General features: G+C 36.1%; 1 protein-coding gene across 4 annotated transcripts in view; it reads right to left on the reverse strand.

Moving 5' to 3' along the window:
- The window catches only part of SBF2 (SET binding factor 2), a 495691-nt gene that overhangs the window by 155093 nt on the left and 313253 nt on the right, over nt 1–27345 (reverse strand). For all 4 annotated transcript variants that reach the window (XM_054242060.2, XM_054242059.2, XM_002755039.7 and 1 more), the window contains one exon: nt 26309–26458. In XM_054242060.2, coding sequence (XP_054098035.1) covers nt 26309–26458 — 150 coding nt within the window. The remainder of the gene's footprint in view (nt 1–26308; nt 26459–27345) is intronic.

Below are 27345 nucleotides of genomic sequence, written 5' to 3' on the forward strand. Positions count from 1 at the left end.
AACATATTAATAGTATAAATCCCAGAAGAGCAAAATAAGAAAAAGAAAAAAGGAAGATCAAAGATAATTGCCCAAAATTTAAGGACAGAAGCTTCCAGATTTAAAGGGCTTGTCATGTATTCAACACAATATATGCAAATACCCCAATGATAACAGGGGATATCACTATAACATTTCAGAAGACGGGGTCAAAGAGAAGATTCTACAAGCTTCCACAGAGAAAAGACAAATTTCTGTGGGAAGTGTAAACGAATGCAATCATGGGTCAATGAAGAAAATTTATCAATTTCATCTATTAAATCAGGACATTAAGGAAGAGAAAAACATATTATCATAATAAGTGCTGAAAAGCAACTGAAAAACATCAGCCACTATAAATAATAAAATGGGAACAAAAGAAAGCTAGTTCAATATAATAAAAATTATTCACTAAAGGCAAATAAAAAATAATTATCCTAGGCCAGGCATAGTGGCTCACAACTGTAATCCCAGCACTTTGGGAGGCTGAGGGGGATCATCAGGTCAGGAGTTTGAGACCAGCCTGGACAACATGGTGAAACCCTGTCTCTACTAAAAATACAAAAATTAGCTGGGCATGGTGTCCCGTGCCTGTAATTCCAGCTACTCAGGAGGCTGAGGCAGGAGAGTTGCTTGAACCTGAGGGGTAGAGGTTTGGTGAGCTAAGATGGCGCCACTGCACTCCAGCCTGGGCAACAGAGCAAAACACCATCTCAAAAAAAAAAAAAATCCTAAATTACAAAACACTAACCATTTTGATTAGGATTAAGACAGTGATAACTTTATCAGACTTTTATTTAACGTTGTCTTGGAGGTTCTGGCAAATACAATACAACAAGAAAACGAACTGCATAAAAATGGACAAAAAAGAGATAAAACTTCTTTTGATTTGGTATTATTGCATGCCTGGAAAGCCCAAGACACTCTAATAGAAAACTGAAATTAATAAGAGAATTTGGTAAAATTGATAGATATTACATAAATATGTAAAAGCAATAGTTTTGATTTATTATAGCAAAATAGCTACTGAAAATGGAAACAGAAAAAATGCTTCACTCACAATATCAGTATAAACTGTAACAAGATAAAGAATACATCTAACAGAGCAAAAACCTTATATGAAAACTTTAAAATCTTACTGAAAGGCACAAAGAAAAATTGGAAAATGGATGTTATTAGATAGGAAGACAAGTATAAGAAAATATTAATTTTTCAAAATTAACATACAAATTGAATGCAATTCCTAATTCTACTCTCAATTCCAATGAATTTTTTTGGGGGGCACTGAACAGTATTGTCTTAATGTTTATATAAAACAATCAATGCCTAGGAATGATTTAAAAAGTAAACACATACAAAATCAATGTAGAATGATTTGTTTTTGGAACATAATGTCCTTTTATCAAATAAATATGGTATTAGTTTAGAAATAGAGAAATATCCATGGATTAGAACAACAATCCAGAAATAAATCCCAATATGTATAAAAATACAATATATGACAAATATAATAGCTCAATTCAGTAGGAAAATGACAAATTATTTAATAAATTGTGCCAGAATAACTAGCTGTTCTTTCTGAGGAAAATAAAACTAGATATTTGTAATACACTATATGGTCATAGATTCCAGCTGTAATAAGAATTTTGCAAGAAAATTTAGATAACATATATATCTTGATGAAGAAAATGTTCTAAACAGACTGAAAATATAGAGGCTATTTAAAAAAAAGCTAGCCAAAATGAGCAAATATAATTAAAAGTTTTTCTATGGCAAAAGATAAAATAATACAAAGTCAACAGATAAATAATGTATTTGGGAAAAAACTGAAAAGGGTAATATCTAAACTAAAGAAAGTGCCCTTACAAAATGGCAATACAAAGTTAAACAACCCAAAAGAAAAAAAGGCAAAAGGTATTCATAAGCAAGGGAAAGAAAAACCATTACAAATGGCCAAACAAGTATCTATCTATCTATCTATCTATCTATCTATCTATCTATCTATCTATCTATCTATCTTGAGACGGAGTCTCGCACTGTCACCTGGGCTGGAGTGCAGTGGTGCAATCTCACTGTAATCTCGGGTTCAAGCAATTCTCCTGCCTCAGCCTCTCAAGTAGCCGGGATTATGGGCACCCACCACCACGCCTGGCTAATTTTTTTTGTAGTTTTAGTAGAGTTGGTATTTTACCATGTTGGCCAAATCAGTCTTGAACTCCTGACCTCGTGATCCTCCTGCCTTGGCCTCCCAAAATGCTGTGATTACAGGCGTGAGCCACTGCACCAGTCTAAACAAGCATTTAAAATGATGCTCAAATTCAATTAATACTCCAGGGACTACAAATTGAAGTAACAATAACCTAAGTTAGTTGACTGATTCCTGCATCCATTCACTGAACAAATATTTACTGAAACTTCATGGGTTATGCACTATTTTAGGTGCTAGGTATCAGAAGCAAACCCAACAAGTTCTTTATAAGTACTTTTACATATCTTTTTTGCCCATACAGCAAACAACATTTACAAGAGCAATTGAACCTATTGTTGGTAAAGATGTGGGAAAGACTATACTCTGAAAAAGAGCTGGTGGAGACATGAAACATAGCCTTTTGGACAGAAACCTGTCAATACTTATTAATTACAGGTATCAGTAAGTAAAGACATATGTATAAGGATGTTTGTTGAAATTTTGTTCAAAGAGAGAAAAATCTGGCCCACACAATGAAATATTATGCAATAATTAAAAAGAATGTCTGAAAGCTTAGCTCCTAAACTGTGGAGTGAGTCATCCAAGTTGCTACATGGAAAAGTCAAGAGTGATGTGACAGAGTTTTAATTTTCAGGGGAATCACAGCATTTCTGAATGTGTATTGACACAGAATCTCTTGAAATTATATGCTTGAGGTAATTCAGTTTCAACATTAGATCATGCCACCTTACTATTATCATTAATATATATTATTATCACTAATAATTATATCATTTCTACATAAATATGTTAATAATATTAATATAATAATAATGATATAATTATAATTATACAATCAATTATCAATAATTAATATGGCATTAATTACTATTAATAGTAATGTAGCATGATCTAATATTGAAACTGAATTACTTCAAGCATATAATGTTAAGAGATTCTGTGTCAAAATACACGTCAATATACAGTGTCACTATCACTGTCACTAATTGTGCCTTTGTAAAGCTGGGTATTGAGTGGTTGCTGTGATTAAAAAGTATATAGCATGCTAAAAGGTAGACATTTTCGAGGTACAGCCAGTCTAATACCAAAGTCTGAGCAGCTGCACAGTACCCAACAGGAACACATATACCATTAGTAAGCAAATGTAGTTATTTTTAAACGAAATAAAAATTTCATTTTCAAAAAATTTAAGTGTATAATTTTTCCTAAATGGCTTTTAAATTATAGGAATATAAAACATATTACTTGGCCTGAAAGATTTACTAAATGAAGCTGTTAGGTATTTGGTTTGGCCCAGGGGACACCATGAAAATATTGCTGAGATATTAAGGACTCACTGTGAACTCAGAAAATTTGGGACTTTCTTAAACCTGCAGCCCAAGAAGTAAAAAATAACAGAACGAGTAAAAAACTTAGATGAATGGAAATACTATAGAAAAGAAATTAATCAGACAGAAAGCAAAGATAGAAAGGCAAAGTGTTTATAGACTAAATGGACAAAACTAATTCTAAAAAAGAAAAAAGACACTAATCAATAGATATATTCATAGGAAATAATTACCAAAATGAACGCAAGAAAAATGAAAATCTGAATAGACTATAATTATAAATTTAAAATATTCTCCCAAAGGTTGGATGTGGTGGCTCATACCTACAATATCAAAACTTTGGGAGGCTGAGGTGGGAGGGTTGCTTGAGAATTCAAAACCAGCCTGGGCAACAAAGCGAGACCCTGTCTCTTCAAAAAAAAAAAATTAAAAATATATTAGCTGTGCATGGTGGCACATGCCTGTGGTCCCAGCTACTCAGGAGACTGAGGTGGGAGGATCACTTGAGCCCATTAGTTTGAGACTGCAGTGAGTTACGATTCCCACCACTGCATTCCAACCCCAGCCTGGGCAATGGAGCAAGACCCTGTCTCTTTAATAAAAACACAGTTTAAAAAATTCTCCCAAAGAAAATATTAGGTTAAGGTGGCTTTACTGGTGAGTTTTAACAAATTTTCAAGGAAGACACTATTTCACTCTAACATAAAAGTGTTTTAGAGAAGAGATACAGAGGACCACTCCCTATTTCATTTCTTGATGTTAATATAACTTAGCTCCAATACCAGTCAAGGAGAGTATGAGAAATTATAAACTGATTTTAATCATGAAAATAATTGTACACTAAGACTGAGATAGAGCTGTAGAAAAAGCATTTTATAAAATTGACATCTATTATGACAAAAACAAACTAGGAATAGAAATGGACTTAATAACCTGATAGTGAATATCTACCAAAACTTTTAGCACAGTTAAAGCCTAATCATTAAAGTTTAAAAGAAAGGCACTTATTATCACTTCCACTTAATGTTACACTACAGGTACTTGCCAGATAATAGAAAAAATAAAATAAAATATATAATGTTTAGAAAGTGAAGTAAAAACCATTCCTATCACTAGATATGACTGCCAAACACAGAAAACAGAAAAGAATACATGGCAAATTGCTAGGATTAAGCAACTTTGCATATTAATAGATAAGATTACCTATATATCAAAAAAGCAGTTAGAAAATGCAATGTTAAAAGACAGCATTAACAATAACAAAATAGGGCAGCTAGCAATTAATTTAACAAAATATGTATAAGACCTTCACCAAGAAAAATCATATATATATTTTTTTGAGACAGGGTCTCACACTGTCACTTGAGCTGGAGTGTGGTGGCACAATCACGGCTCACTGCAGCCTCCAGTGGGCTCCAGTGATTCTCCCACCTCAGCCTCTGATGTAGCTGGGACTACAGGTATGTACTACCATGGCTGGCTAATTTTTGTATTTTTTGTAGAGACAAAGTTTCACCATGTTGTCCAAGCTGTTCTTAAACTCCTGGGCTCAAGCAATCCATCCGCCCAGGCCTCCCAAAGTGCTAGGACTTAGGCATGAGCCACTGTGCCCAGCTCATACAATGTTATAAAAGACAATAAAGATCTAGATGTACAATACTGTGTTTACACATAGGAAGACTTGCAAAAATGTCAGTTCTTCCTACATTAATCTATGGATTCAAAGTAATTTTAATTCAAGTTCCAACAGAGGTTCTCATGGGAGTGAATAAGGTTATTCTAAAATTATATGGAAGAGCAAAGGGGAAAGAATAGACAAGACATTTCTTAGGAAAATACAGCATGGGGGCTTGCCCTGACAGATTCTGCTATTAAGATTTATTATCAAACTTTAATTAAGATTATGTGATGAGCAACACAGTGAAATCCTGTCTCTACTAAAAATACAAAAAACTAGCCAGGGTTGATGGTGTGCACCCGTAGACCCAGCTACCATGGAGGTTGAGATAGGAGTATCTCCAGGAGGCAGAGGCTGCAGTGAGCCATAATCACATCATTGTACTCCAGTCTGGGTGACAGAGTAAGACTCAAAAAAATTACATATTTATAGAAATCTGATGTATAAAAAAAGGGTCACTGCAAATTTGTGGTAAAAAGACACAGTATGAAATAAATTGTTCTGGGGCAATTGGTTATTCATTTGCAAAATATTAACTGGATCTCTACCTCGCACAATGCATAAAAATCAATTTCAGATAAAGGCCTTAAATAGGAAAGGCAAAATAACTAAACATTTTAAGAGTATGAGAATATTTTTATGGCTTCATGATAGCGAAGGGTTTCTTACACAAGACACACAAAGTATCAAAACATTGAGGAAATGATTAATGAAGTTCATGACATTAAAATTACAAACATACTCACCAAAAGACACCAGGAAGACAGAGAAAAGACAACCACAAACTAGGAAGAGATACCAGCTACATGTATTAGTATCAAAGGACTGGTATTCAGAACATACTAAAAACTCCCATAAATCAATGAGAAAAAAAAAGAAACATTGCAAAAAATAAAAGGGCAAAAGAAGCAAAAGGCATTTCCTCATATAGAAAACATGTAAAGCCAATGAATACAAAAAATTGTTCCATTTATTAGTCATCAGGAAAATGCAAATGATAATTACAATGACATGTCCTTTTATTATCACTGGACTGGTAGAATTTAAGAATTCAGAATTTTTAATACTAAAAGTTGGCAAAGATGTGAGGCAACAGAAACTCTCATATATTGCTATCAGAGTATAAATTTGTAATGCCATTTTGCAAACTAATTTGTTATAATCTAATATAGCTGAAGTTGCACATACTCTTGACTCTGATTTCATTCCTATGTATTTATCCAAGAGAAACTCTTGCACAAGTGCATCAGAAGATTTCTATTAGGAATGGTCATTACAACACTGTGTTTAGTTACAACACTGTTTTCATTGCCAGGGCAATGAAATATCCTTCAATAGCAGAATGGACTCAAACATCAGTGCAAATAAATAAGCCATAACTACATGAACCAACTTGTATGAATATCATAAGCAGTTGCTCAATGAATATTTATTGTAGCAGTGAATAAAGAGGATGATTCCAATCATAAGAAGGTCAAAATCAGGTAAAACTGAACTAAATTATATTTTAAGAGTACATCCTTATTGGGTAAAACTGTGGGAAAAAGCAAAGAAATGATTAAACCAAATTCAGGACAGTAGGGGAAGGAGAGAAGAGGTGAAAGCAGTTGTAGTATAGCTCTGAAGGACTACAAAGTTAATGTTCTGTTTCTTAAACTGGGTTTTGGGTACACAGATATATTTTATTATTATCGTTTAAACAAAACATATATCAATAAATACTAGATACTTCATTTCATAGGTCACGCGATGACTACCAGAAAACAATGTCAACTTGAGATGCGGAATGGGTAGTGATTAGCAAGGTTTACATGCTAGTTTCACTAGCAGATACTGGCATTACATGTATAACCCACATTTCTGCCTCAGCAAAAACACAAATCACTACATGTTATGGATATTCTCAAATAGTAAAATACACAGAATATAAAATTTTCACAAACTAGTGAAATACCTAGGAATACAGATAACCAGGGAGGTGAAAGATCTCTGCAATGAGAATTATACAACACTGTTCAAAGAAATCAGAGATAGCACAAATAAATGGAAAAATGGAAATGTTCAAGGATTTGAAGAATATCATTAAAATAGCAATACTACCCAAAGCATTTATGGATTCAATGTTATTCCTATCAAACTACCAATGTTCTTTTTCTTTTTCTTTTTTTTTTCTGAGATGGAGTCTCACTCTGTTGCCCCAGCTGGAGTGCAGTGGTGTGATCTCAGCTCACTGCCAACTCTGCCTCCCAGGTTCAAGTGATTCTTCTACCTCAGCCCCCTGAGAAGCTGGGATTAAAGGCAGGTGCCACCACATCTGGCTAAGTTTTGTATTTTTAGTAGAGATGGGGTTTTACCATGTTGGTCAGGCTGGTCTTGAATTCCTGACCTCGTGATTTGCCCACCTCAGCCTCCCCAAGTGCTAGGATTACAGGCATGAGCCACACGCCCAGCCTCCAATGTTATTTTTCATAGAATTAGAAAAAAGATCCTAAAATTCATATGGGGCCAGGCACAGGAGCTCATGCCTATAATTCTACCACTTTAGGAAGAATGCTTGAGGCCGGGAGTTTGAGACCAACCTGCGAAACAAAGTGAGACCCGTCTCTACAAAAAATAAAAAATTAGCCAAGTGTGGTGGCACATGCTTGTGGTTCCAGCTACATGGGAGGCTGAAGCAGGAGGATCACACTTGAACCCACAAGGCAGAGGATGCAGTGAGCCATGTTCACACCACTGTACTCCAGCCAGCCTGAGTGACAGAGCCAAGATTCTATCTCAAAAGAAAAAAACAAAAACAAAAACAAAAAAAGTATACGGAACCAAGAAAAAGCCCGAAAAGCCAAAGCAAGCATAGCCGGAGGCACTGTACACTACTGAACTTCAAACTATACTACAAAGTTACAGTAACCAAAACCAGGATGGTACTGGTACAAAAACAAACACAAAGGCCAATGGGACAGGTTAGAGAACCCAAAAATAAAGCCACACATCTACCACCATCTGATCTTCAATAAAGTAGGCAATATCAAACAATGGAGAAAGGACTTCCTATTCAATAAACAGTGCTAGGACAACTGGCTAGCCATTTGCAGAAGACTGAAATTGGACTTTTTTCTTTCACTATATACAAAAATAAACTCAAAATGCATTAATAACTTAAATATAAGACTTAAAACTATAAAAACTCTAGAAGAAAATCTAGGAAATACTATTCTGGACACAAGCTTTGGCAGAAGTCTGAAAAGCAATTGCAACAAAATAAAAAACAGATGAGTGGGATCTAATTAAAGAGCTTTGACACAGCAAAAGAAGCTATCAACAGAGGAAACAGACAACCTAAAGAATGGGAAAAAATATTTAAAAACTATGCATCTGACAAAGGCCTAACATCCAGAATCTAAAAAAGACTTAAACCAATAAGCAAACCCAAATAACTCCATTAAAAAATGGGCAAAAGACATGAAAAGACACTCCTCAAATGAAGACATATATGTGGCCAACAAGTATTTAAAAACAAGCATATAAAAAATGTTCAACATCACTAATCATTAGAGAAATGCAAATCAAAACCACAATGAGATACCATCTCGTGCAAGTCAGAATGGCTATTATGAAAAAGTAAAAAACAAAACAAAACAAACAAAAAACATGTTGTGAGGTTGTGAAGAAAAGGAAATACTTATACATTGCTAGTAGGAATATAAATCAGCTCAGCCACTGTGGAAAGCAGTATGGAGATTTCTCAAAAAACTTAGAACCATCATTCAAACCAGTAATTCCATTACTGGGTACAGACCCAAAGGAATATAAACGTTCTACCAAAAAGACAAGTGTACTTGTATGTTCACTGAAGTACTATTTACAATAGTAAAGACATGGAATCAACCTAGATGCCCACCAATGGTTGACTGGATAAAGAAACTGTGTTACACACACACCATGGAACACTAAGCAGCCATACAAAAATTAAATCACATCCGTTGCAGCAACATGGATGGAACTGGAGGCTATTATCCTAAGCAAATTAATGCAGGATCAGAAAGCCAAATACTACACATTTTCACTTATAAGTGGTGGTTAAACGTTGAGTACACATGGACAGAAAGATGCAAACAGTAGACACTTGGGCCTACTTTAGAGGAGAGGGTAAGGATTGAAAAACTACCTATCAGGTCCTATCCTCACTACCTGGGTAACAAAATCATTTTTATACAAAATCTAGCAACACACAATTTACCCACATAACAAGACTGCACATGCACCCCTCAAACCTGAAATAAAAGTTGAGGAAAAAAAGCCAAATCTACAACTGCTGAGAGGCTGTTAGATTTCTTTTCTATTCTTTTTTTTGAGGAGGAGTTTCACTCTTGTTGTCCAGGCTGGACTGCAATGGCATGATCTCCACTCACCACAACCTCTGCCTCCCAGGTTCAAGTGATTCTCCTGCCTCAGCCTCCCAAGTAGCTGGGATTACAGGCATGTGCCACCATGCCTGGCTAATTTTGTATTTTTAGTAGAGATGGGGTTTTTCCATGTTGGTCAGGCTTGTCTTGAATTCCCAACCTCAGGTGATCCACTTGCTTTGGCTTCCCAAAGTGCTGGGTTTACAGGCGTGAGCCACCACGCCCAGCCTATATTTCTATTAAATGATATATGTATAACAAACACTTCATATAATTTGATATACCTAGGTAAGATACTATTTTAAATTCTATTTTTAAAAGCAATTATCAATATTTGGAAATTACTGTGGGTCTTTTCTATACACTTAGACAGATATAACCAAGATAAGTATGATATGATATAGACTTGCAGAAAATAGTGTTACTTAAGCAATTTCCTAACCTGTAAGAAAAATTATTTTAGGAGAAATGAAACTTAAGGATATGAATCTAGAATTGGTTCTTTGATCTAATTCAATTCAAAAGCATTAATAAGTCTTCTGCCAGTAGTTAATGAGAAACTGCTAGTCCATGGCATGCAATGGCAAAACTTAGATTTTTTTTTTTTGAGATAGAGTCTCACAGTGTCACCCAGGCTGGAGTGCAATGGCACAATCTTGGCTCACCACAACCTCTGCCTCCCAGGTTCAATTGATTCTCTTGTCTCAGCCTCCCAAGTAGCTGGGATTACAGGCACCTGCCACCACCACAACTGGCTAATTTTTTATATTTTTAGTAGAGACAGGGTTTCACTATGTTGGCCAAGCTGGTCTCAAACTCCTGACCTCCTGATCCACCCGCCTCAGTGTTCCAAAGTGCTGGGATTACAGGCATGAGCTACTTTGCCTGGCCAAAAAAATTAATTAAAGCAAATTATCACGTATGGACAACTATAATCAAGTGCCTATGGATAACCAAATAGCTACTGCCATAAAATGTTTTAGTTCAAATAAGAACAATGGGGTTAGTCCATTGTTTTAAAGTATGCTAGAGAATTTGGAGAAAGATTACAATGAGTTCAGGCTTTAAATTCCTATCACAAGTTTCAGGTAAGGGAACAGAAAAATGTCTATGACTGCTCTAAAACATAAATCAAGCTGCAGTGTTAAGATGTCTAAATGTAATAAACGAAGTCTAATATTTTAGCTGACTCAGCTAACAAGATACACTGAGTTCACAACCTCACAGGTCTTTTAGGTTAAATTAGATACTGATGGAGAAGAAGAGTGTGGTAACTATGTACTGTAAATTTAGGTAAGCTGGTACTACATTACCTTAAATTCCTTTCTGCGTATGGTGCTGTTAGTGTCACTGTGATTGGAAGATGGAAGTGATGCAGCATCTATGCTTATGCTCAGAGGTCAATGTAGGGTCAGGTGCCCTTGCAGCTTGTTCACACTGTCACTAATCAAAAAGATGCTCAACACTTCCATTAGGGAGATGCAAATCAAAACCACAACGCAATACCGACTTCACATACATTAGGATGGCTACTATTAAAAATATATATATCAAACATTGGTGAGGATGCGGAGAAACTGAAACACTTGTGCTGCTGGGAATGTAAAATGATGCAGCTACTATGCAGAACAGTATGACAGTTCCTCAAAAAATTAAAAGGAGAGGCCAGGCACGGTGGCTCACACCTGTAGACCCAGCACTTTGGGAGGCCAAGGTGGGCGGATCACGAGGTCAAGAGACTGAGACCATCCTGGCCAACATGATGAAATCCCATCTCTACTAAAATACAAAAATTAGCTGGGCGTGGTGGCACACACCTGTAGTCCCAGCTGCTCGGGAAGGCTGAGGTAGGAGAACTGCTTGAACCCGGGAGGCGGAGGTTGCAGTGAGCCGAGATTGCATCACTGCACTCCAGCCTGGTGCCTGGTGACAGAGCAAGATTCTGTCTCCAAAAACAACATTAAAAGGAGAATTACCATATGATCTAGCAATTCTACCTTTGGTTATATACTCAGAATAATTGAAAGGAGGAGCTTGAAGAGATGTTTGTATATTCATGTTCATAACAGCATTATTTACAATAAACAAAAGGTGATATCAACCTAAAGTATCCACTGACAGATGAATAGGTAAACAAAACATGATATATACATAAAATGGAATATTATTTAGCCTTAAAAAGGAAGGAAATTCTGACACATGCTACAATATTATGCTAAATCAGCCAGTCACAAAAGAACAAATGCATGATTTCATTTATATAAAGTACTTAGTGTACCCAAATTCATAGATACAAAAAGTAGCATGGTGGCTGCCACGAGCTGGGGGCAGGGGAAATGGGAGTTATTGCTTCATAGATAGGAAGTTTCAGTTTGGGAAGATGGAAAAAGTTCTGGAGATGTATGGTGGTGACATTTGCACAACAATATAAATATACTTAATGCCACCAAGCTGTACATTTAAGGATGGTTAAAATAGTAAGTTTTTTTTTTTCTTTTTTCTGAGACGGAGTTTCGCTCTTGTTACCCAGGCTGGAGTGTAATAGCGCGATCTTGGCTCACCGCAACCTCCGCCTCCTGGGTTCATGCAATTCTCCTGCCTCAGCCTCCTGAGTAGCTGGGATTACAGGCATGCGCCACCATGCCCAGCTATAAAATAGTAAGTTTAACGTTACATATATTTAACCACAGTTTTAAAAAATCCAACTAGAGTTCACTGAGTCCTTAAGCACTTTCATACTTTTTGGAATAAAAACATGTTCAAGTCCTTCTTATATTTTCCTTGTCCTATCCTACTGCTAGCCCTTTCTTCAAGGAGCTCTAATTCCTTTTAGTAGACTTATATTTAGAAACCAAGATCTGGACACTAGACATGCTCACTGCTATAGGGTGGCTCTACTGCCAGACTCTCTCAGTGAACAGAGCCAGGAAATATATACATGCATTCCTAACTCTTCCCCTCATATACACACACAGACATATACCCACATTTCCACCTGTATTTATTTATATGTAGATAAGCATCATTTAGCTTGAATTCATCTAAAACCATATGATTTATTCTAGCTCTCTCCTTTTCCATGTTTGTACTCACTTCTCTAGCTGTGAAAAACTTCACTACCATTACCCTCAATAGATTTACTTATTTGCTCAGTCTTCTGGCTATAAACCATATCCTGATTTCACTAGGCCACCTATACTACCTCATTTAAACTCAATGTTTCTAAGCATAAGGTCCAGATTCTATTTGGCTGTCATTACTTCTATCCCTGAGCCTGTTTAATGGTGCTTGGACAAGAAAAGAAAGAAGGGAGGGAAGGAGAAAGGCAAGGAGGGAGAGAAGAAGATGGAATGGGAGGGGGAGAGGAAAGGTAGAAAGTATAATTTCTAAAAAATTTTAATTCTTAGTTGGTTTTTGCTGATGTAAAGAAATGCTATTGATTTTTATAGACCAATCTTACATTTGAAAACTGAATCATCTTATTAGTAAAAATAGTTTGTTCTATCTGATACATTTTCTAGGTAGAGGATCAGAAATCTGATTTTCTACCTAAAAATAATGACAGCTACCGACACACTAATAACATTGTGAATAGTATGATAATAGTAAGCATCTTTGTCTTGCTCCAATTTTAAAGGAATGCATATAAAGTTTCTTCATTAACTACAAGGCTTGCTGTAGGTTTTACCAAACATGGAAGCTCTTTTCTATTAACATCTTCTAAGAACTTTAAACAAATAGGATTGAACTTTATTAAATGCCTTTTCTTAACTGACTGAGAAAACCATAATTCTTTTCTTTTAATCTGTTAATGGGTGCATTACACTGAAGGAATCCTAGGTTTAACTCCACTATACTATGACTTTTTACTTTTTTAAAGTACTGCTGGATTCAATTAGCCAGTATTTTACTTAAAAGTTCTGCATTTACATTCATAAGAAAAAAGGGGCTTTTTTTAACCATTATTTTTATTGTATTATCTGATTTTGGAAACAGATTTACTTGAGCTTTACATTTTATTAAAAACATAATGCTGCCTGACAAAAGACATAAATAGAATGAAATATATAACACACCATTTACATAATTTAAAATACACATGTACTAAACAATATACATTTTTCAAGGACAACTGCATAGAAAATAATATATTCAAAACATTAAAATATCCACAGTATATACATACTTTGAAACATCATGTTGCATATGATAAATATACAACTTTATCTGTCAATTAAAATAACATTTAAATGCTTGAGGGAGACTGGGAGCATAATGCTGATAAAAATAAACAAATAAATAAACGAAGGGAACTGGCAGGGACCAAAGATTATAATGTGTTATGAACTGGAGAGTGCCAAGATTGCTTCTCATAAGCAGGGATTTAAAAAAAAAGTGTCCCGAGATCATGAAATTCAGAGGAGGAGACACATTAGAGGGCAATTAGTCCAATCTCCCTGAAAATGTAGAAATCCTTTTCAGCTTTCCTGACAAATGACTGTAAGAGTGTTTGATGGCACAGTTTATGAGATGGGAATGCATTTCTACAAAGCTGCCCATTTCACTGTTGAAAAGTTTCAAATGTTAGCTCTGATCTACCCCTTCCCAAACTTACCAATCAGAACATCTGATGATAGGGCTCAGGAATTGAACATGAAAAGTTTTAAAAATGACTACTCCAGGTAATAGGATACTGATATTTCAACTCTAGGTATATATCAAATTTACTTGTGGAACATTAAAAAAATACAGATGTGTAAGCTTCTTCTATGGTGATTGTGAATTGGCAGGTATGAACATTTGCCCTTTAAATATATCAATGACACAACTGTCCACTGGCCAGCTGTATGTAAACTTTAAGTTTTACTTTCAAGCTAGGCCACAAATTATCAACATGTCTATCAACATTCTCTAATCTAGAGATAGCTGTGCACAGAGATACAAAGGTGAACAGAGCCTGGCTTGGGTTGATAATTAGATTATAGTCAAGAAAGGGGCAAAAGCTACTGGCCTGTGAAGGGACAGAAATTCAGTATAGGGACTAAAATTCTAACCAGCTGAGGTAAGCAGCTACTTACAACGAATTCATTTACTCGTTTACTAATTATTCAAATGTTTAGTGAGAGACTACTTCATGACAGACAAAATGGGAAATACAGAGGTCAACAGGCAATATCATTATATGTGGTAAGTGCCACTGCAGGATCATGGTGGATAGTGTGGGGGAAGTGCAAGATGAAATAGAAGCAGCCCCCAATCCATGCTTCATGGGCTGAGGAAGGCTTCTAGGAAGAAAGGACATCTAAGCTGAAATTAAATGATGAGCAGCAGTTGGCCACGGGAAAGGAAAGACTGAGGGAGCAGGAAGGAGAAAGGAGAGAGGGAAGAAACAGTGTTCCAAATGAAGGCAACAAATGTGTAAGGCCTGGGGACCGACAGCAGTGAATGATTAGACTCTAGGTATAGGCAGGGGCCAAGATCAGATCAGAATTTACTCTGAAGGCAGAGGATTTTAAATTGTGAAGTGACAAGATACAACTTGAAATATACAAATATCACTTTGGTGAAATGGAGAACAGTTATAGGAATGGGTCAGGGTGGAGGTAGGGTGACCAGTTAAGAAGTTGGTGCAGGCTGGGCAAGGTGACTCACACCTGTAATCCCAGCACTTGGGGAGGCCAAGGCCGACAGATCATGAGGTCAGGAGTTAGGGACCTGCCTGATCAACATGGTGAAATCCGTCTCTACTAAAAATGTAAAAATTAGTGAGGTGTGGTGGCACACGCCTATAATCCAGTCAGAGGCTGAGGCAAGAGAATCGCTTGAACCCAGGAGGTGGAGGTTATAGTGAGCCAAGATTGTGCCACTGCACTCCAGCCTGGGTGACAGAGTGAGACTCCAACGAAAAAAAAAAAAAGAAGTTGATGCAGTAACACAGTAATTTAGGAGATTAATTTAGGCTTGAGATTTGAAAGGCAGAAGCAAGAGATGGTAATACAAATGAGTAAGATTGCCTAGAGAGAATTTTAGACTGAGAGAAGTGTAAGGCCTGACCACGCCATGGACGGCATGGAAACCTCTGTGACCTGCACGTACACCTCTGGATGGCCTTCCGGAATTAGAAAACCTGAAGTAGCTGAAAAATCATGAAAAGCAGACCAATCAAACCCTTGTGGTGCCTAACTAACTTGAGACATTCTTCTATTGTTTCTTATTCCAGCCTCAATTGACAAGGCCACTGGACTTTGTAACTGACCTTGGCCAACCTAGTGACTCCATACCCTACAACCCCTTTCCAACTTGCTGCGACCCCCTCCCAGGTTGCAAAAAACTGCCTTAAACTGCAACTTCTGTAACTTTCCACTGTTTATCAAAAACCTATAAAATCAACTCCTATTCTCCACCTTCTGCTGACTCTTTTTTTCAGACTCAGCCCGCCATGTTGCTCACACAAAGCCTGTTCGAGGAGTCTCTTCATTCAGAGTGCGTGTTTTAGCAAGAAGATCTAAAGATGGATCTACAGAGCCAAACACAATTACAAGACTTTCATTTGGAATGCATTGCTTTAATTTACCAGTTATGAGATTTTGAAAAAGCACTTAATTTCTTTCAGTCTATTTCCAGAGGGCAATGTGATTGTGGCTTACCCAGTTTTGTGGACAAATGAAAGCTGAGATTATCTGAGGGAGTCCAGAGTGATATAGGCACCCAAGAAGGAAGAGGATAGGACAATTATAGATGCTGACTGGATGATTTTTTTACAAAGAAAAGTGGAAAATGAAAGCAGACTTGGGGAACAATGGTGGGGGCAGGAACTGACATCGTTTGATGGTCCCTTCTGTTTAGGTCATTCCCTGAAAGGAGAAGTAAACCAAAGAATGACAAAAGAAAATAATGTCCACATGGATGAAGCTTGTTGAGTGACAACTTCATTATAGCATGGCCTGGGAGAGCTGTTCTATGAAAAACATCAATCTCTGCATCTTTAATAAAGTGTTTTTCTTTTTGTCTGATTACATTTCTCAGAGAACAGTTTTACAATCTCTTACCTTGAGGGTAGCCTGCCAGGATTCTGGAGGCTAAAGGGAGAAAACCCACTGGCATTCTCAATATTTGGCATTCACGTAACCTCCTTGTTTGGAGGAAAACAGAACTTCCCTCAACCAGACCCAGTATTTCCCAGGCCAATGACAGCCTCTCTCTCATAAAAATAAACAAATAAACAAACAAACATCTAATCTTCTGCCACAGTAAAGGAGAGGCAGCTGGCTGTTTATACCAAATTAGGAAAGGATCTGGGAGGGGGATCCAACAGAATCTTAAATCGCTTTCAACCAATCCTCTATTTTTATGTTTTAGCCTCACCTTGTCATACTGCTTGAAGAGATACATGATATTACTAATTCCTGAGCCTTTTGGGGTTTTGTAAACTGGGCTGCTTCAAGGCTTTTCCTGCCGCTACTTGGGAAAAGGTTTTCTTGGGTCTGCTAAGTAAAGATGACTCATCTATCAGCTTTCTAGTTTCTAAGATATTGCTGTTGTCTTCTCTCCTGCTTTGCCTGTGGGTTTACGCATTTTTTTAAGTGGTTTACTTTTGCTTTAATGGGGGTTTTGGTGGTGGCAGAGGTTAATGTGCATATGCAATCTACTTACTTTAACCAGAGGTTACTCTATCTACTGTTCTCTTCTCCAACCACATTTCTATACTATACTCACTAATATGGAAATATTCTTCAGTTTTTAAAAACACAGGCTGTTTCCTGCATATCAAAACCATAATGTGATACCACCTTATTCCTGCAAGAATGGCCATAATCAAAAAATGAAAAAAAAAAATAGATGTTGGTGTGGATGCAGTGAAAAGAGAACACGTCTACACTGCCGGTGGGAATGTATACTAGACAACCACTACAGAAAACAGTCCGAAGATTCCTTAAAGAACTAAAACTAGAACTACCATTTGATCCAGCAATGTCACTACTGTGTATTTACCCAGAGGAAAAGAAGTCATACAAAAAAGATTCTTGCACACTCATGTTTATAGCAGCATAATTCACAATTGTAAAAATGTAGAGCCAACCCAAATGCCCATCAATCAATGAGTGGATAAAGAAACGGTGGCACATATATATATGATGGAATACTACTCAGCCATAAAAAGGAATGAATTAACAGCATTCACAGCAACCTGGATGAGATTGGAGACTATTATTCTAAGTGAAGTAACTCAGGGATGGAAAACCAAACATCGTATGTTTTCACTCATAACTGGGAGCTAAGCTATGAAGTTGCAAAGGCATAAGAATGACACAATGAACTTTGGGGACTCAGAGGGAAAGGGTGGGAAAAGGGTGAGGGATAAAAGACTACAAATTGGGTATAGTGTATACTGCTTGGGTGATGAATGTGCCAAAATCTAACAAATCACTGCTAAATAAATTACTGATGTAACAAACACCACCTGTTCCCCAATAACTTATGGAAATAAAAACAAAACAAACAAACAAACAAACAAACAAACAAAAAACACAGGCCCTTTCCTAATTCTTTTTCTTTTCTAGCAATTTCTCCTAGAAGATCCCTCCAGATCTCTGATAAATGCCTTCTGTAACCACCTCCTTCCCACTCCAAATCCAGTAACCCTGTAAGAGTTTTCATAGTACTTTTCCACACATTTCTTATCAGTGCTTATCTTACTCAGCCTGTGAGTCTTTCCTTTTAGACTGTGCACTCTTTGAGAACCAAGATTATATCTTAATCATCTTAGTATGTCCAGTAACTAGTACCCAGACTAATATATGATAGAAATCAGTAAATGTTCAGAAGAAGAAAAAATGAGTAAATAACACCCTGATTAAGCAGGATGTATTCTACTGATTTATACATTCTTAATAATACCCCCAAATCTCCTACCTCATACGTACAGACTAGTTATCAACACTGCTTGAGTAAGCAAAGCTCTTGTGGGGTTACTTAAAAACTTTGAAATTGTGAAGTCAATCTGATATGAAAAGTTTGGCCTTCCAGAAGCCTTTTTTCTCATACTTTTAAACCTCTATATGGTTTCCTATACTATTCAGAGCCCTTGTCCTATGAAGCCCAACGTAAGAAATTATAAGCAACCAATTAAATTTTATAAAAATTTTGTAAGCAATTGGAATTTTCAGCCTTGACAATATCTGATACTTGACTTTGAAGCCTCTCCTCTTTAATAAGGTAGGATACTAGGTTACTTTTAGAGATATTAGCCTTTGGCCACTGTCAGCTGAAGTCACGCTAAACCCAGTGTTTAGTGTAGCTTACCTTTTTTAAAAAAAGTCTATAGTAATACTTTCTCCATGGAGAAAATAGTACATCGACTTTCATTCTGGCAAAATCCCCAGACTAGCGCTTTGAATAGTACTGTGTTAAATCATTTCACTATTTCAATCATTTCATTCATTATGTCCTTATATCTTAACTTCTGTTCCACATTTTCCGTTTTTTATCTCTCTCTGCTCCACTAATTTTTGTGTTTGATATAGTCACAGGACTATGTTTTATGGATATCCAGTTCTCTGAGTACTATTTTCAGAAAAAACTTTCCTTTCCCTATTGCATTGCTTTGGTGCCTCTCTTGAAAATACCAGATATGTGGGTCCATTTCTAATGCTCTTTTTCTTTGGTCTGTTTGTTGATGCTATGTCAGTACCACGGTTTTATTGTAGATTGATATAAAGTCTTGAAATCAAGTAGTGTAAGTCCTCCCATTTTGTTCCTTTCAAAGAGTGTTTTGCCAATTCAAAGTTCTCTGCATTTCCACATAAATTTGAGAACCAACTTGTCAATTTCTAGAAAAAAAATCTGCTGCAATTTTAATTTGGATTCTATTCCATCTATAGATCAATCAACAGAGAATTCTTAACAATATTGTATCATCCACATCTTTTAAGTTTCTTTTTTTTTAAAGACAGAGTCTTGTTCTATCTCCCAAGATGGAGTGCAGTGGTGCAATATTGACTCACTGAAACCTCTGTGTCCTGGGTTCAAATGATTCTCATGCCTCAGCCTCCTGAGTAGCTGGGATTACAGATTGAGTTTTTTACTTTTAATAATTATGTAACTTATCTGGCCATTTTTGTTAGTCTCTTGTTATTTGCTTATTTCGTATTCGATCTTTAACTTTTAAAATATTTAAATTATTATATATTTGAATTGGATGATTTCAATATATATAATAATTTTGGGGCTTGGTCTAAATCTGGGGGTTATTGGTTGTTTCTGTTGGCAGTAATTCATACTGGCTCATTTCTTTGATTTAGAATCCATTTCAAATTGTGAGGTCATGTTTTATCGGATTTTCTCTGTAGGAATCCTGACTGGGAATGCATTATTCCAACAAAGGATTTACAATAGTTTGTTATGGAGGCAAAGGTAGAGAGCATGCTACCTGAATAAGGATTACTTTCTTTTTATTCCAGTGTTCCAGCCTGACACAAAACTTTCAGGTTCAACCAGATGGCAACACTCAGAGAGGCCAAGGATGTACTCACAAATCTGACTGTCCCAACTGCTAATTGCTCAGGGTTTGGCTTTCTCTATTTGCCCTTTTTTTCAGAGTATAAGGTATACATTAGAGATTTTCTTTTATTCTTGGGAGAAGCAATGTATCAAAATCATAGTTTATATTTGTAATTTTCTGAGATCTATTTCTATGTTAGTGAGAGGGTTCCTCATAGTATGCAATTTAACGTGATGCTGGAAATAGAAGACTTCACTGGGTTTTCAAACTAAAATTTATTCTTAAAAGATCTTAGCTAGGATCTAGACACATATTTAACTGTATATTTGATAAAATAGAAAGTTAAGGCCATGATATTTTTGGAGAGATTTTTAGTAATCTCAGTTTCAAAAAATACTAAAATATGATCAGTTCTTTGAAATGAAATGATAAACAGGAATAGTCTATAACCTCTATGAAACAGTGCTGTAAAAAATTACATTAGCATTGAAATAAGCTCATAAACAGTCTTCTGGCAGTAATCATGTTCCACTTAATTTTCCCTTGTGGACAGGAAAGACAGAAGAGTAACTTCTAGGTCATGAAAAGCAAAAATTACCAAAGTTTTTGAATCACTACCTAAAAATTAGTTCATTTAGTTAATATTTCTTTCTTAAAACATCAACACAGATGTTTGGCCACTCTGCCTTGAAACTCTAGGCTTTTGTTAAAAAATGTTCAGAATGTCATGTTAAATCCCTGTTGATAAATACGTTGTTGCATGAAGAATATAAATACTAACAAATCCCAAGTGGGTAACACATTAAAGCAGTAACACATTAAACTAAGAACATCACACATAAGCCCATTCATAACTGAGAAGGGCCTCTATATAACGTTCAACAATAGCATGTGCTTGATGAAGCACAGGATCTATTTTTATGTATACATAAAATAGTGGATTATAAAATATTAAGTGCTCCTCAATCCATTTTTTTTTTTTTTTGAGACGGAGTTTCACTGTTGTTACCCAGACTGGAGTGTAATGGCGCGATCTCGGCTCACCGCAACCTCCGCCTCCTGGGTTCAAGCAATTCTCCTGCCTCAGCCTCCCGAGTAGCTGGGACTACAGGCACACACCACCATGCCCAGCTAATTTCTGTATTTTTAGTAGAGACGGGGTTTCACCTTGTTGACCAGGATGGTCTCAATCTCTTGACCTCGTGATCCACCCGCCTCAGCCTCCCAAAGTGCTGGGATTATATAGGCGTGAGCCCCCACGCCCGGCGCAATCCAATTTTTTTTTCTTCAAACAACTCCTGAGTGAATCAATTGTATTAGAAAGCTGCAAAAAACTTCAGGTCTTTTTGTTTCTAGAAATATAATTATTCAAATGAAAAATATTTGTAGCCTAAGTGTATCTGCTATTCTACAAGTGTCATAATTGTACATGCTAAAATTAAGTTCAGAGAAAGCCTTAAAAGTTCATTCTTCAGTTAATAATCAGCACAGAAAGTACTAATAGCAAAAAGTTCCAAAATGGTTTTTGTAATTTTAATACCAATTATTGGAGAATCAGAAAATTACTTGACTTTAAGACTTCTAGAGACCTTAATCTGTTAATTCTGTTCCTTTATTCTCTATCATAATGGTAACAAACTAACTGTAATAAAGTAACAAAAGATGTGGCCTCTTAAGGGCAAGTTCTTCTCACAGGATACTAAAATTTCCTTTCTAAAAAACTGAGGACTTTTTCAAATTATAAAAGTAATATATGCTTGTTTTATATCTTATATAATGCAGTTATGTGTGTATGTTTCAAGCAGAGAAGGGTTTAAAATGGAAATCAAACTCTTCTAATCTATATCCCACAAATAAACATTGGTATCTGTCTCATCAGAATAATCTTAACAGGGTTGTGTAAATATTCTTCCAGATTTTTACTATCATATACATATATACACACATACAATTTTAGATTAAAGATAGATTCATATCTACTTTATGTAACTTCCTTTTCACCTACCTAGCAATATATAATAGAAGTTTTTGCATATCAGTACATATATAGATCTACTTGTTTGTATTTAGTAGCTGAACAGTATTCTAAAGAAGAGTTGTACCATATTTAATCAATATCCAAAGGGTAAGCATTTAGGTTGTTTTTGATTTTTGCTATTATAGTCTTACATCTACTCTCTCATACACTAAAGAATGTATAGCCAGTAAAAGTGAATAATCTCCTAAATTGTCAATTAACTTAAACAAACTACAAAGCATTTGAAATGAGTTTGAGAAGATAAATATTCCTTGAGAAAAATCTAACTGCAGTACTCTAAGACATAAAATATGCCTAAGCTATAGGCATATACAAGCTAAAGTTATGAAGAATGATAAAATGAACACCCATGTACCTAAATAGAAAATTACCATTACACTGGAAGATCCCCATGTTCACTGCCCTTCCTCTCTGTCCCCAAGAGGTAATTTTCTTAAATATTTTGTTTCTTAATGACTTAGTTTTAAAGCATATTTTTACCAAGTATGTTTCTATCACTAGATTAAATATCCTTAAATAATATATAACGTGTGTTTGAATTTTATATAAGTAGAACCATATTATAGTTGAATTGTTCTTTTTTCATTTTTATGTAACTCAGGACAGTGCTGACGAATTTTCTTTTTGTATATAATAATCTCCTTTAAGATTCATCTACATTATACCTTGTGACTGCAGTTTATTTCTTTTCCTGTTTTCTTTGAGACAGAGTCTTGCTCTGTTGCCCAGGCTGGAGTGCATTGGCGCAATCTCAGCTCACTGTAGTCTCTGCTTCCTGGGTTCAAGGGATTCTCTTGCTTCAGCCTCCTGAGTAGCTGGGACTACATGTGTGTGCCACCACATCCAGCTAATTTTTGTATTTTTTTTTTACTAGAGATGGGATTTCACCATGTTGGCCAGGATGGTCTCCTGACCACATGACCTGCCAGCCTCAGTCTCCAAAAGTGCTGGGATTACAGGTGTGAGCCACTGTACCTGGCCCAGTTTATTTATTTCCTCTGATAAAAATATTCTAGTGTAAGAAGATATTATAAATTATCCATTCTAATGCTGGTTGGCACATGAGTCATTTCAAGTTTTCTGCTATTTTGAACAATGTTGCCATTAACTTTTTGTAGGTATCTCTTGATGTATGTGAGCCAGAGCTCCTCTAGGAATGAAAATAGAATATGCTTCACATGCAGCTTTATAAGATAATGACAAATAATCTTATTTCTTCTTTTCTATCTTATTAAATTTTCTAAAGTAGCTATACCAACTTACACGTTCACTGGCAGAGTTTATATGTTCTATTTGTTACATAAATTTGTTTGATATTATCAGATTTTTTAATTCTTGCCAAATAGAGTGTAAAAGGCTCCCCTTGTAGTTTCAATTTGCATTTCTTCAATTATTGACACAGATCATCTTGTTACACACTCATCATCCAAGTGGGTTTCCTGATATCCTTTTTTGTTTGTTGGTTTTGAGATCTTATGTTAGGCTGATTTATAAGTGCTGCTCTGGACAGTTATACAGTTTATTTACATTGAGGAGTTGTCTGACTTGAACATACTGTACATGGCAATTAGAAGTCATCATGGCAAGAGAAAAACCACAGCTGGCCCCTGCAGCCAACACAAAAACCAGAGAATGGTAGGGGAAATGTAGAGATAAAGGTGGGGTTTGTTTCTTATTACAAAAGAAAATAAATAACTTCTCAGTAGTAACAAAGGAATGGAATATTTCACACTGGGAGAAAAAGACATCGGGATACAAAATTACAAGTGTTTTGACTCTAGCCCTCTCCCCCTATCCTTCAAGAGCAGAGGTAGGAGAGAGTTAAAGCAAACAAGTAATTCTGTAAAAATTACTTAGAAACCCTACAGATTTGATTAAAATCTAAACTTCTATTTTGTTTTTTAAAAATTTAATATACCAAACGGCCTGCTTTAGAGACGTGTTATTCCCACCAGAAGATAACCCCAATATCCCCTCTGTCAAATAACATGTTCAAGTTGACTAGCCAACTCTTGACCTCTCAGCTAACTGAGTAGCTGGGATTATAGGCACACACCACCATGCCTGGCTTATACTTCTTATAATCTGAGCACTAACCTCTCACTCTGGGGTTTATGTTTTCACTCTCTTTATGGTGTCTTTTAATGAATGGAAGTTCTTAATTTTAATTTTGTCAAATTTATCTATCTTTCCTTTTAAGATTGGCACTAGTGACTTAACAGATCTTTCCCTACCCCAATGTCGTAAGGATATTTCCTATATTACATTTGAAAAATTTTAGGCTTTATAAATTGGCTTTTTTTGGCTCTTCATATTTAAGTCTTTAATACATGTGGAATTGATTCTTGTGTACTATGGGAAGTACATGTGGATTTTTTGTATCAGTGGTATATTATGTATACATGTCCCAGCACTATTAATTTAACTGCTCATCTTTTCTTTCTTTTTTTTTTTTTTGAGACTGAGTTTCACTCTTGTTACCCAGGCTGGAGTGCAATGGCGTGATCTTGGCTCACCGCAACCTCTGCCTCCTGGGTTCAGGCAATTCTCCTGCCTCAGCCTCCTGAGTAGCTTGGACTACAGGCACGCACCACCATGCCCAGCTAATTTTTTGTATTTTTAGTAGAGATGGGGTTTCACCATATTGACCAGGATGGTCTCAATCTCTGGACCTCGTGATCCACCTGCCTCGGCCTCCTAAAGTGCTGAGATTAGGAGGCTTGAGCCACCGCGCCCGGCCAACTGCTCATCTTTTCACTGCTGGTGCCAATTTTGTCATAAATCATGTTTCCATATATGTGTGCATCTGTTTCTGGGCTTTCTATTTTATTCTATTGGTCAATTTGTTTATGAATGGGCCAATTCTACATTGTTTTAAATAATATAATCTTTTTTTTTGAGATGGAGTTTCACTCTTTTGCCCAGGCTGGTGTGCAATGGTGCGATCTCAGCTCATTGCAACCTCTGCTTTCTGATTTCAAGTGATTCTCCTGTCTCAGCCTCCCAAAAGTAGCTGAAATGACAGGCACCTGCCACCACACACAGCTAATTTTGTATTTTTAATAGAGACTAGGTTTCACCATGTTGGCCAGGTTCAAAGTCCTGACTTCATGATCCTCCCCACTCGGCCTCCCAAAGTGCTCGTACAGGCATTAGCCACCGTACCAGGCCAAATAATATAACATTAAACTAAATTTTTTATATCTGACAAGGTAAATTGTTATGCTTTGTTATTTTTCTTTAGGAGTATATTGGTAATTTTAAGGCTTTCATTATTCTATTTAAGGTTCTCATAGGAATTGCACTACCTCTGTAAATTGTTTTGGGGAGAACTGGTATCTTTAACATACTGAATCTTCTAATCCATGTACATGGCGTATTTTCTCATTTATTTAGGTGTTGTTTCATTCATAAATTTGATTAATTTTATTCTATAATTATTGCTTTCCAATATACCAATATTTAACATGCATTTATTACTCTGGAGTCCCACAGAGGATCTTTGAAATCTTAATATTTAATTACATTTCCACCTTGTGCAAAATGTTTGAGAAAGGAACTCTGTATTACATTGGAACAGAATGCCAATGTCATAGGCTATCTAACGAGGGACATAGAATGAGGAAACAAGATGCTTAACTTCTCCTAAATTGTCTTCACTGCTTTGTGGAAAGTTTATTTCTGAAAGATCATACATGTATTTTGAAGCCAAGTGGAAATTTTGTTGTTGGGCTTTACAAACACTAAGTACTTAAATACTTGATTGAGTAATTCATTTATCATTTGGATTACCCACCATTCATTGTCCTCTGCCTGAAGAGTACAACTGAAAATTGACTGAAAAAGGCTGATATAACTATAAACATTAAGTAGTATATAACAGAATGCTTTAAAGATTACTTTTCATTTTCAAAGAACTAGTAAAATAATCTAGCATTTTTGAAGAGAAAAGAACAAAAAACATTCAATATTTATGCCAAGTAATAAATAAGTATTTCTGACAGAAATGATACAGATACTGACTCTTCATCATATTAGTTGTGGTAGGCTCAAGAACTGATACATTGGTAATTACTAAATACTATGGAAAAATGAAAAGTATTCTCAAATTTGTAGAAAAAGCTACAAATTACCTGTAGAGTACAATTCATCATCCTTATTATGTAGTCAAACTGTTGATGGTCTAATATTGCCCGGTTTTGCTGGACATGCAAACCCAATTCATCAGTAAGACATTGTCTTGCTGCCTTTCCTTTAAGGGCTCTGAGTGCAGCAGGAAGGGTCTGCGGACAAGAGAGGTACAAATGACCAAATGGTACTACTGGAGAAAGTAACTTTCTTTTGGCATATCTTTTTTTTTTTTGAGACAGAGTTTCACTCTTGTTACCCAGGCTGGAGTGCAATGGCGTGATCTCAGCTCACCGCAACCTCTGCCTCCTGGGTTCAGGCAATTCTCCTGCCTCAGCCTCCTGAGTAGCTGGGAGTACAGGCATGCACCACCATGCCCAGCTAATTTTTTGTATTTTTAGTAGAGTCGGGGTTTCACCATGTTGACCAGGATGGTCTCGATCTCTTAACCTCGTGATCCACCCGCCTCCGCCTCCCAAAGTGCTGTGATTACAGGCATGAGCCACCGCGCCTGGCAGCGGAAACAGTAACTTTCAAACAATCATCCTGAAAATTCAAACACAACCCGTAATTTATTTCACACAGTTATTAGTAAAATTAAACTCCTGGGGAAGAGGTGAGTACTAAGACCAATGATAAAATAGATTTGTAGTTATTTTATTTATAAACCAGCAAGAAATATAAGATAATTGCATGATAAATTGAAAAACATTTAATTTCACTTTTTTTCTGCCACTTAAAACTGGTTACCAAATTGTTGCTTCAGATCATGAGTGAAGGCATAGATATGTAAGACATCTTCTTTCTATAACTAGTCAATTTTCCATGGCAAGAACAGAAAGAAAAATTAAAACAATAAGAAATACAAGTGATTTTATATTTTTAAACTGGTTGGCTGGCTGCTTAATTACTATTCAGCTTTAATTTCCAACTGGAAAGTTCTATAATCTCTTCTTATTTAAATATCATAAAAAGGAAAGAAAAAGGACTCGGAGTTGCAAAAATAGGTATCTCTAGGTGTGTGCATTAAAATTCTTTTCAC

Source organism: Callithrix jacchus, chromosome 10 (assembly GCF_049354715.1).
Source record: "Callithrix jacchus isolate 240 chromosome 10, calJac240_pri, whole genome shotgun sequence".
NCBI lineage: Eukaryota > Metazoa > Chordata > Mammalia > Primates > Cebidae > Callithrix > Callithrix jacchus.